At 36.7% G+C, this 12,993-nt stretch overlaps 2 protein-coding genes across 2 annotated transcripts; both read right to left on the bottom strand.

The window, feature by feature from the left end:
- Positions 1 to 6,466: 6,466 nt before the first annotated feature.
- Positions 6,467 to 11,117, bottom strand: LOC130820518 (uncharacterized). The gene is made up of 2 exons (XM_057685924.1): positions 8,751 to 11,117; positions 6,467 to 8,672 (listed from the first exon to the last, which is right to left on the bottom strand). The coding sequence occupies exon 1, from the start codon at positions 11,115 to 11,117 to the stop codon at positions 10,008 to 10,010; it is 1,110 nt and encodes a 369-aa protein (XP_057541907.1). The 3' UTR covers positions 6,467 to 8,672; positions 8,751 to 10,007.
- Positions 8,992 to 9,623, bottom strand: LOC130821577 (protein MAIN-LIKE 2-like). The gene is made up of 2 exons (XM_057687366.1): positions 9,277 to 9,623; positions 8,992 to 9,175 (listed from the first exon to the last, which is right to left on the bottom strand). Exons 1-2 carry the CDS (start codon positions 9,621 to 9,623, stop codon positions 8,992 to 8,994), a joined length of 531 nt encoding a protein of 176 aa, XP_057543349.1.
- Positions 11,118 to 12,993: the final 1,876 nt, after the last annotated feature.

Genomic DNA, 12,993 nt, shown 5'->3' with positions numbered 1-12,993 from the left:
ATAAGGTACCATATGCTGGAAATTTATTAACGATGCATAAAAGCATTGCACGTGATGTGAACTTCTCATTTGCATGTGCATCAAATACGAAAACCCCTCATCCCACATCTTTCACAAATCCTCAACAAAATGTACAAGATATACACCTATGTCATTCCCAAGTTGTTTAGGACCTAATTTTAGAAGCGAAAGCATAATGTACTTACGCTTCATACACAACCAAGGAGGAAAATTATAGATTACTAATAGTACCGGCCAAGTACTATGTTAAGAACTAAGATTGCCGAATGGGTTCTTTATCCGTACACAGTTCGAGCCTTAAATTACGATCTTCATCTTCAAATGTCTGATGCAACTTATCAATAGTCTTCCACTCCGGAGAATCAGCTGGACGTGCGAACAAGTGACCTTTCTTCAACCTATCTGCATGCCACCTCAAATTTAACGCATCTTTCTTTATAGATACAAGCGTTGGAATCTAGGTATTATTAGAAGATACCATGATACCTTAGCCGGGGGCCCTTTAGCATCCCGAGCTCCTTTACGCTTGTAACGCGATAATCAACACCTCGAACACTCTTCTAAGTCTTCATTTTCATTCCGATACAATACACAATCATTCGGACACGCATGAATCTTCTGGTACTCTAAGACGACAAGACACATGAGCTTTTTGGCATGATATGTCGACTTTGAAATTTTATTTCCATCAGGAAGCATCTCACCTAACGCTTCTAATAACATTGTAAAACTAGTATCACTCCAATTGAACTTTGACTTAAATTTGAAAATTGTCTATACATTTATTAGTTTGGTAAACTTTGTACATCTAGGGTACAAAGGCTTTTGAGAAGCCGCTGTCAACAAGTTAAAAACGCGAGGACGTTTTTCGAATTCATCCTTGACCCCATCCATCATATCATCAACACTATCTACACTACAAGAAAACTTGTTTTTAGCAACAAGTTTTAGCAACGACTATATTTTTTTCGTTGCGAAAAATACAAGTTGTTGCAAAATCCGTTGTTGTTGCTAAATAATCGTTGCCATAAAAAAAATAAACTTCCCCACCCTTTAAAATAATTTTCCGGTATAATCCAATTTTTTGCAACAAACAATTTAGTTGTTAAAATTAAATAAATAATTTGTAACTGTATATATTGTTGCAAAAAATATTTAAATATACAGATACAATAAAGTCGTTGCAAAAACCTTATACTAATAATTTTTTTTTTCATCTTCCTCTAAAATCAGAACCCCAATCCCTCACAATCCCCATTTCCCTCCCTCGCATTTTTAGAAAACCCCATTCCCTCACAAACCCGATTCCCTCACAAACCCTATTCCCGCACACCGGAGCTTAGCGATTGCCGCCTATACACCGGAGCTTCTGCCGCCTGCACGCCGGAGTTCCAGCCGCCTTCAGAACACCGGTGCTACCGCCTTCTGCACATACGCCTTTCAAATAACCCACGACAGGTTGTTTGTTTTTTTTGCCTTTTTGTTTCTTTGTAATTTTTGTTCTTATTTCTTGTTGCTTTCAATTTATGGGTTGTTCTTTGAATTTCTTAAGCTTTGTTGTAATTATCAGATTAATGTATGTGTATTTCGTCAGTTTGAAATGTTGGGTTGTGCGAATTTTAACCCTCTTGGCAGTGAAGGAACAAGAATTCGTGTTTTTCTTCGGCTTTGTTCTAATTATCAGATTTATGTATGCGTATTTCATGATTTTGAAATGTTGGGTTGTATTTCATGACATAGATTAACCTTTTTCTTGTTCTTTTTCTTGTTCTTTGAATTTCTAGGTTGTTTTTATCCTTTCAATTTTTGGGTTATAGATTAAACCCACAACTGGTAATCTTTGTGAAATTTATGTGATTGATTTTGTGAAATTTATGCAATTTAGAGCATTTTGAGAGCAATTTGATTGGAAAAACTGTTAGGGTTTATGTTTAGGTTCTGTGTTTAACTCAAATGAGATTTTATTTGTTTAGGGCCTTTCACGGGCCTGTCGTCATCGTTAAGGTCTTCGAAGATAACGTTTTAGTCTTCGAAAAAGTTGATGGGAAGATGTTTCCAGTTTTTAATTTATCGTATTGCTGCTCTTTCTAAAATATTGCTGATTTTTACTTTCCACTCTGTTGTTGCAATCAACCAATGCAGGCTAAACGTTTTAGTTCGACGCCTGATGTGGACAACAGTCCAAAGTCTTTGTTAGCCTTCAATGGTAATTATAGTGTTCATGGCCTATACGATTTTCTGCTAAATTACAAGTACATGAAGTTGCAACTGTTTTGATAGAAGTTGACGTTTCTTCCAGTTTGTCACTTTAGTTAGCTTGCTTTTACAGATCATTGTTGACTACATTGAGCAGTATGGATGTACCTGTGCTGTGTGCTCCCATACCTTTCCTTAATGCTGCAATTTCTTCCCCACAGGTGAACTACATTTTATTTGTAACTTCACTGATTTATCTTTTTTATCAATGTTGCAAAATTTGTTGTAGCACCAGGGAATGTCCTCTCTTCTAGTATTCAGGATATATATGTGACACTGTTTTTCATTCAAATTAGTTTAATATTTTTGCTGAAATTGACAGTTTTTCTAAATGCGATACTGGAACTAGTTTCTTCTCTTCATTTTAACAATAAGGTTTGTAACAGCAAGTGAGTAGTCAGTTTATGTTCCAAAAAATGTTTGCTAAATTCGTAGCATCCGTACAAGTGAAGGAAATGGAAACAAATGTCATTAATGTGAAGTTATAATTAGTCCTTTTAGGAGCTGTTTGGTATGAGAAGTGTAAATGAAATGTAAAGAGAATCCTTATAGAGGGGTAATGGCATTGTTAAGTATTATTGTTATTAATTGTTTGGTATAAAGAGGGGTAAGGGTGTGGTAATGGTGATAGAGGAGATGAGGATGAGTTCACTTGTTTATTTATTACCTCCCATGTCAATGTTGTAACAATGTAAAAGAATATGTGATGAATTGGGTCAAAGTGTCCAAGGGCATTATCGATATTTCACTATTAATTAGTCTTTGTATGTTAGTTAGAATATTGTTATTTTTAGTTGTTTGTTAGGGCTTAGGCTACATATAGAGCCAGCCTTGTAATGTTTAGTTAGTTTTTTGGATAATAAGAACAAGGCACAGTCCTTGAGAGTCAAGAGCAGACTCGAATTGCTCACATCTTGTGTTCACTGATCAGTTTTGGTAACGGGTCGGGGCTGATCTGTTACAGAATCACTTATGGCAAGCAAAGTAATCGAAACATTACCCACACATTAAAAAATCAAATTAGGGAATGGATTCTCCTATTATTTCATTTCCGACCCTTCAAAAACAGCTACTAAACATTCCCTTAGTCTGTTGCAAACTGTGTCTCCAAATCATTTCAGTTATCCGGTTGGTGTATTACTTAACCATGAGAAATCTGGTTTTGCAAGTGAGGTGCAAGGAAATCAGAAAAGTTGAGGCCTTGCAGTCAAAAGGACTGTTTACAAAAGTTGGGGAGTCAGTCGAGAATTCAAAGAGTGATACCTGCTACAGCATTGAAGTAAATGACATGTAATTGCCGCCCTGGATAATTTGCTCCATGTGCTCGGCGCTGAGCTCTACTAGGAGCAGTTTTGAGGCAAGGTGTGTGCTTTTCTCTCCTTTTCTAATTTAGAGCTACAAATGTTGAAATTTGCAAATGAAGTATACTTGAAATGTGTTGAATGACTTGTCTGGATTGATGCAGCTTTGTAACAGACCCTAACTCCATGGGATTGAATGCTGCTCTTGAAGCAACGGTCAGTCAAAATTTCATTACTGACAAAACTTGCGGAGATTCAGAAGGAGATGCACATCCTTTAAAGATTAGAATTCATGAAGATTTTGATGATATTTGACTTTTGGAATAAGATGAATTCTAGTCTAATTATATGATGAAATGGTTTATAATGTTTGCTGTTGGTATAGCATGTATGAACGCGTATATTTAATGGTATATATGGATTAGTACAAATTATATCGTATTGGTATTTTTATTTATTAATATAGGTCTTTTGTCATATAAATGGTGGTTTAAAAATAAAAGGAAATTGCAATTGTACGGCTTTTTTTAGAAGATAACAAAGTCGTTGCGAAAAATGTGTATATTTTTTGCAACGGTAATAGTTGTTGCTAAAAACATTGATAACAAATTTTACTTAATTGTTTTCCCTACCGTAAAGTCGTTGCAAAAGATTGACTATCATGTATTGCAATTACTTGAATTGTTGTGAAAAACATATATTTAACAACGAAAATAGTTGTAGCTAAAAATGCAGAAAATTTGGCAACGAGCTTTTTTGTTGCTAAAAACGTTGGAAGGAATTGCAACGATACTTCTTTTGCTACAATAGAACTCGTTGCAAAAAACAGATACCTTTTGCAACCACCATAGTCGTTGCTAAAAGCTTTAGCTGCGGCTGTACCCGCAACAATGGAATTCATTGCAAAAATCATTTTTCGCAACGAAATCAGGTTTTTAGCAACGACTTTTTCTGTTGCTAAAAATAACTTTTCTTGTAGTGCTACATCCTCATCGACATTCTCTTCATCTGTCTCATATCCATCAACACGATCTACATCCTCAACAACACTTTTTTCTTTGTAAACTCCCTCCTCACCATGCCAAACCCAAACACAAATCAAAATAATTAACAAACTAATAATAACATCAACTTGAAAAAAAAATGTAAAACTTAAAAACAACTACATACATGAGTAGTAAATTATTCACATTCAAATGTACAACTACATACATAAGTTAATTATTCACATTCAAATATATAATTACATACATAAGTAAATTATTCACTTTCAATCTACCCTAAAAAAGCTAATTAAATAAAATTATTCACATTCAAATATATACCAACATACATAAGGTTTCAAATGTTGAAGGATGAAGTCGTAAAGAAGAACGAAAATCTGAAGCAGAGAAGAACGAAAATGGTGAAGAATGAAGCAGCAACTTGCAAATGAAGAAGAAGAAGAAGAAGAAAAGAATGAAATAGTGGGTTTCAATTAGAGAACGAAGGTCTCGTGGGTGGGAATGAACAATAAGGCAGAATTGAAAACAAGTATACTATACTACTCTTAGGGGTGCGATTTTTTGAAAAAAAAAATAAAATAGACTATATGTCGTGGTTTCATGAAAACCGCAGTCTATAGTCTAATTTATATTTTTAAAAAATATAAATTAGACTATATGCTGTAGTTTTCAATGAACCGTAACATATAGTATATTTTAAATTTTTTGAATATAAATTAGACTATATGTTGCAGTTCTCTAAAAACCGCAGCACATAGTCTAATTTTAATTCCCTAGTTTTTTCACTCCATTTTATATTGTTTTTGATAAGAACCGCAACATATTACACGCAACAAATGAGATTTTTTCCACTAGTGATTGAAGCAAACCTTGACAAAAGAATAATAAACGCAGTTTTGCATGTGAATTTGCTACTGGATGTCTATTCAAGTGCCTTGTATATAAGTGTTTAAAGCAAACATAGTATTCATTTGGGATATAACAAAATCAATCAAAATGTTGTTCAAAAAGCCATGTGTGTACTGTATCAAAGAACACTATAAGAAATTTTATGTTGCACTCTGAAAATGGTACAAATAAAATATGTGAGAGATTAGAATATAGTTACCAAGTCAATATAACAAGCAAAAACTCGGATGTCATTTAATTGCCTATGTATAGGAACCAGAAAACGTATGTAATTTGCTGCACAAATCAACAGTTATTGTGATAGTATAAAATAGTGTAAGCAGAAATTAACTGGGAATTGTGAGATCATATTTTTTCCCTTAAATGAAGATGACTTGATTCAACAAGAGAGAAGCGTAGGGCAATGACAATCCCCACTAACATGCATAGGATTGGACAATCAACTATCATGGATTAAATAACATTCTCTTTTAATCTTATCGTTTGTGATTTTGATTAATTCAACCTTTAATAAGAACAATTAACAACCAACTCTGAACTTTCGTGATTTTGAATGGCGATAAAAGAGTTTAACTTGCTTTGCACTTAACACTATACACTTTTCTACCTTAACTTTCGTATTTCGGAACAATAAAAAGCTAAAATACTTTAACATATGTGGATTACAACATATTCAATCAATTCCAGACAACTATAATCAACAAATTCCTCGATAAACTAATTCATATGCATATTTTTCATACCAAGCCCTAGAAAGAGAACTACTCACTAATTGCATAGAAACAATCAAAACCTATATAATAACAATAAACATAACTAAGATATTGATGAACAATAATACCTTGATGAATGTGATTCCAATGGAGATTGATGAAAAACAAACCAATAAACTTGCAATAAAGAAATGTAATTGGGAATTCTTGGGTTTAACAAAAAAATATTAGATTAAATTAAGAACTAAACAAGATTAAAGGATGATTAAAGAAGGATAAGTAAAGCATAAAAGAGTAATTAGAATTCTAAACAAATTCTAAGATAACTCCATAAAAAACTAGAAAAAGCAGTATATATATGATAGGTTTTTAAAGTCGAAGGATATGAAGAGCAGGCGCAGTCTATTTTGGTCGAAGCCAAATACAATTTGCTCAAAATTGAGAAATTTCGCATGAAGTTCCATACAGCTTCGCACGAAGCTTTAATTAGAAAGTATCAGAAGATCCTCTCAATTGTGCTTCGACCGAAGCCATGCCCAATTCGCCCGAAGCTTTATCAAACTAGAACTTGTGCTCAACTTAGCTTCAACCGAAACTACAACAATCTCGCCCGAAGCTAGTAATTTTCGCCCGAAACTTCATCAGATCCGACAAAAACTTGTGTTAGAGAAGCACATGAGCTTTCTTCAACTTAGCTTCGACTGTAGCTCTAATAATCTTGCCCAAAGCATGTGCCAGATCAATACAGAAATTCTTAATGACTTGAAATCTCATCGTCTGACCCTCGAACTTTCCTTAACTTTGACGAAAGCCTTCATGAGCTATTCAATGGTGTCCAAACATGCAATGATGTATTTATGAACCTCGGCGGACATGTTTGAGAACCAGAATGGCTAGAAACATGCTTGAATCAACTCGAATATATCATTAAGGCATGAAAAGGTGTACAAAAGAAAAAAAAAACTCAACTCAGCAAATCTCGACCACATTCAACCATAAAATGCTAAACAAAGCTCTCGATAAACCCCAAAGAAGAAGTAATAAGTGTAAAATACTAAACTTATCATCCAAACTAAAACACGACATAATTCAAGTTAACAGAAAGAAAAATAAATAGCAGTATTGCATTACGATTCCGCTGCATACGGGCACTTTGGAAATGAATGGAAAATGGTTGGAATTAAACCAATAAATACGAAATTTCAATTTTTCTTTTGCCTAAAGTTATGACCAAGTTTTACGATTAACGAGGTATGGAAGCAACATGCAAAGGACATGATGGACTAGTAAGGAAGAAGAAATAGCTGGTTCCCTTTTTATGGAGTAATAATAGTAACAGAGAAGTTGACAAACGAGAATGTGAAAAAAAAAAGCAAACTGAGATAGGTTGCTAACATATGCTTTTGCAAAAGATTTAATACTTTCCTTTTTCATTAAAATCAATAATATTATAAGTCTTAAGAGTTTTTTATATTAAAAAGAAAAGAAAGTTTTCCCATAATATTGCTAAAAAAAAAAAATAATTCCCACTTTGCATTATGTGAGAAAGTATTTTCCACAACATCGTCCATGTGGAAATTTGGTTTTTTTTTTTCAGACAAAACCGCCAGTTGAGATGGCGGTTTGCCTTATTTAATAAATCGCCACATGAAGTAGCGGTTTGATCAAGGCAAACCGCCATTTCATTTGGCGATTTTGTCCCTGGTAAACCGCCACTTCATGTGGCAGTTTGCTTGTGGCCTGCAGCTTTTTTTTTTCTTTCATTTCCCCTAAATAGTTACCGCAACCTGCATTAAACTAGTTCAATACCATCTATTCCATAATAATCAATTACGAACCAGCTTGATTTGAAAAAATTAATTATAAAAATAATGCGAAGATATATTACAATTATGGAAAGTCATACAAGAAGTTCAAATCAAATAAGAATATACAAAGTTTGTTAAACTACAATCCCCGGCCCCTTTTGTTTTGCGCACCGGTGGATGATGATGGTGTGAACTCGTCAACCTCCGCAATGACATTAAGAGCATGAGCTCGCCGTTGACTAGCACACTGATATGTGATGATCCTTTGCGGAGGCGATGGATGTGGAGGAGGAGTGGTTATGGAAGCTGAGGATGGAATGGCGACATAGTACCGGAGGTCGATGGCAATCTGGAAGACCGGCCTCGAGTAGATGAACGCTGGCGACCTCTTGTGGACCGAGAACTGGATTCTCCGGAAGAGCTACCTCGGTGGGCTGAACTCCATGGAGATGGAGTGTGGAATGTGTCATCTACCTCGCCAATGATGGGTGGGGTCGGTATGAGATACTCATAACCCGTCTGACTCAATGCATCGGTCAATGACGTGTTAATGGATGCTAGGGTCTGAGAACATAGCCGATACCCCACATCAACTGGCGATGTAGCAGCCCCTTGAATCGTGTCATTGCATTGTATGAGCACCGATCGGATGCGTTCAGCCTGTATGTTATCATTATATTGTTGAAAGAGTCAAATAAAAGTATTACTATATGTTATGAGTGTTGAAAGAAGACGTACCAGTAACGTAGATGTCGGATGGTAATGTGATCCTGGCTGCGCAAATGTGGTGTTCGTTAGTCGTAATATGGAGATACGCTTGTACCAACTCATGTACATACCAGAGCTATGACCTGTGAAGTTACCTCCTCGAACCAATGTAGATGCTCGGTTATTCCACGCATCTACATGCGATCTATGTCGTACGACGTAGTTCATGTCCCCAGTCCTCCGATCGATCACATGTAGTTGAGGTTGGGTGTCACAGGCATCCGGAATAACTTGCTCCAAACCGAATTGACGCATGACACGATCCGGGAGATTTAGCTTGACAATGCTGTGAACCTAACACCGGTTCAAAATCCTCCGCGTCATATGTTGCCCATCGGGTCGAATCGTCCGAATTTTGGGTCTCCCTATATGAATATGCTCCCATGACCATATCTCTAACAACATCAAGCAGCCACCAATGTCCTTAGCACCCTTACGAGATGCTCGACATAAGTTACGATACAGATACGCTAGGGTAGCACTTCCCCAACTGTACTCATCTACCCGCTCCAAGTCTTCCAGTAGAGGGAGATAGATCAACTGCACGGAGTCACCGCTTTCGTTTTGAAACAAGATGCATCCAAACAGGTACAAGATGTACGCTCGCGCATGTCTATCAACCGTAACATCATCCTCTAGCGCGCTAAAATGCACTCGAAGCCAAGTCAGCTTCAATGACAATCCAATGATGATATTCGGCTGTGTGGGGTCTTGAGTGTTTTCAGGCCAAACCCCTAGTAGATCATGAACTAATGTTGGCCAATTTCTCTCTCCATGACCTATCACTGCTTGTCTTTCAATGGGCAGACCCATTATAACTGCCACATCTTGCAACGTAATCATTGCCTCTCCAACTGTGAGGTGGAAGGTATGAGTCTCTGGCCTCCACCTCTCCACCAATGCAGTGATAAGAGCTCGATCGAGCTCTAAGCCCCCGCGCAACAACCTGTGAATGTATCTGAAACCAGCTAATTCGACTACCTCTAATACCCTGTCATCCACCTCCCAATGTAACGTACTCACCTGGTAGTGCTGACGAGTAACCAATTAGGCAGTGGAGCCTTCCCACGCAGCTACGCTCCTGTGTATCGCCTGAAGCGTAAGCACTGATGGATCAACTGGGCACGACATCGCTGTTACATACTTAAGTGTTATAAAAATCACATAAATAGTATCAGAGTCAACATGATATTACAAAATATTAAAAAAAACATACTTTGTTGATCTTCAAGGGCATGTTTTCTTATTATGACCACTAAATCCACAAAAGCTACACGTGTTACGAGGATGCATCAACGATGCATTCATTTCGTACCGTATATGAGTTGATCGGGGATGATGCTTTCCACGCTTCGTTGAGGGATCTGGAACAACTGTAGGGACGCTCCAAGGATCGCGGGTGAACATGTCTGGAATAGACATGAAAGTCTTCTTATATGTCGATGCGTATTTTGTAGTGTGAAATGAAGGGTCCACAAAAGCATCATACGATATATTACGAGCTCGACATACTGCAAGAACATGTGAGCACGGTAACTTGAAGATGGTTGGTTTCTGACAGGAGCATGATGTAGCTGTGAGGTCAACCATGTAGGATTTTCTACCTTTTCCTGCTATCCTGTTGCCACAACCAGTGGTGACCTCAAATATCCCACGCACTGTGTCATATATCTTAACATCATGAAAGCGTGCTTTTTTAGCATTCTTATCAATCGTATCAGTTGGTTTCTTGGCATACACATGTCCATTGTCTAATTTGTTTCTCCCTAAATCCCTCCTTATGGCAAAGTATTCGTTAACCCGGAAGAATGTCATCCTAACCAATGAAGTGATTAGGAGTGACCTGGCCCCCTTTATTACGTCATTGAACTTTTCAGACATGTTTGTAGTTCTTACTCCATATTGATGCCCACCGTCATGAATCAAAGTCCATTGGCGCTCATGAATAGAACCATTCACTAAGTTTTTATACGCGTCCTCGTTAAACTCTTTAAGGCGATTCATGTAGAAATTATATTTCCAAATCTTTGTCTGTTCAGAAGCTTTTGCAAATAAGTTTTTGACTGCTATGTTCTTGAACTTCTTATGCACGTTCGAAGCTAGAAGACGTTTACAAAACCGATGGAATGTAAATGGCTCTTCCCAACCTTTTCGAACTCTATTCATTGCATGTAAAATTCCCTTGTGATGATCAGATATAACACATAAGTCGTCCCTCTTAGTGACATAATGCCTTATACAATCCAAGAACCAACTCCATGTGTTGCTCTCTCCCTCCACAACAGCAAAGGCAAGTGGGAACAACTGAGAATTTGCATCTATCGCCATAGCAATCATAAGTGTGCCTCTATACTTTTCGTACAAATGTGTACCATCTACAGAAATAAGGGACGACAGTGGGGAAAACCCTTAATGGATGGTCCGAAAGCCAAAAAATTCGCTTAAACATCACTCTGGTAGGATCCATTATCGGTTGGACTTTCCATTGCACCACTGTTTCTGGATTAGATTGCATTAACGCCTGCAGGTACCTTGGAAGCTCCTCAAAGGACTTATCCCAATCCCCAAATACTTTTGTTATAGCCTTATTTTTTGCCAACCAAGCTCTCTTATATGTTATAACAAATTCGTATTTATTTTTTACAAAATTAACGATTGACTTCACCTTAAACGCTAGATCAACTCTGATCATATCCACGATAAGATCAGCAACAAATTCAGAAGTAAGGAGGGGATGGTCGTCACTGTAATGTACTGAGCAATCTTGATTATGACCCTTATATCGCACAATCTTAAATGATCTCGTTGCGGTCATAACAGCTCGCATCCTCCATTCACAACCTATATTCTCCATATTAGTGCATTGGATAACGTACTTTGAAGGCTCCGACTCGATTACACAGAAATTTCTATTGTTAGAAATCGCTCATGCTTTAACATTCTTCTTAAAGTGGTTTAAGGAGCTAAACTCTTGCCCTATCCTAAAGTCTCCATTTTCATTCATGGAGTTGTCATCATTCCAGGTCATCCATGCATCAATCAATCTTTGATCAACATCATCAATTTTAAGCCAGTCTTGAGATGGAGCACCATCTCTAATCGCTGCATCTAGAGCTTCTCTTCTTTCATCATCCTCCTCTGAATTAGAATCAATATGATCATCCTCCTGATCTAAAGAATCAACCTCGTTTGCATTACGCCTACCCAAGTGACTCGTGGAGAAAGTGTTCATTACACCACCACCAATGCCACGTGAATGAGTTAGAGAGGTAAGCTCATCCAAGTGCTCATTAACATAATTTGGGTTACTTAACATTTTTCTGAATGTATCATGGCGTACACTAGGACCTGATTCTGGATGTTCCATGTTAGTCATGACTTCCCTCGCATTATCCAAATTTGCAACCAATTCAACATAAACCTCCATTGCCGTTCCAAGGGCTTGTGATGCCGCATAAGCAAGAGCACTTATGCTTTCATCATTCTTGATCGGGACTAACACATTTTTCCCAGTCACCGGATATTTCATCAACATTTTTAACATAAAAGAGTTGCGATCACAACCAATTACATCACAGATTTTGCTATGAAACACCTCAAAATTGAAATAAATTAGGGTTTATACTAATACCTTAAATAATGATAAAAATGAACAAGTAAAGAAGGAGAAGATGAGAATGTAGTTGATTAATTTAGTTGAATGAGAGAAATTGTGAATATGAAGTAAAAGAGGATTGAAGAAAAATTTTTTTTTAAAGAAGAACTGGCAGCAACTACAAAGGCAAGCAAATGGAATGAAGTGAAGAAATTAGAACAGAAGCTGGGGTTTTGTACAGCTATAAAACCGCCACTTAAAGTGGCGGTTTGCTTCATATTAATTTTTTTTTTAAATGAAATTCATCTAAACCGCCATTTCATCTAGCGGTTTAGTTCAGATTCCTACACAAAACCGCCATTTCATGTGGCGGTTATTTAAAAAAAAAAATTTAAACCTATCCTACGTGGACAGTATTGTGGGAAATACTTTCTCATAATACCTAAAGTGGGAATTATTTTTTTTTGGGCAATATTATGGGAAAACATTCAAAAGAAAAAGATATTATCTAGTGTAGCTTTTGTGGATTTAGTGATCTTAATAAGAAAACATGCCCTCGAAGATCAACAAAGTATGTTTTTTTTAATATTTTGTAATATCATGTTGAGTCTGATAATA

The sequence above is a fragment of the Amaranthus tricolor genome, chromosome 8, assembly GCF_026212465.1.
Source record: "Amaranthus tricolor cultivar Red isolate AtriRed21 chromosome 8, ASM2621246v1, whole genome shotgun sequence".
Taxonomy (NCBI): Eukaryota; Viridiplantae; Streptophyta; class Magnoliopsida; order Caryophyllales; family Amaranthaceae; genus Amaranthus; species Amaranthus tricolor.
This window is presented reverse-complemented; position numbering and strand designations above follow the sequence as displayed.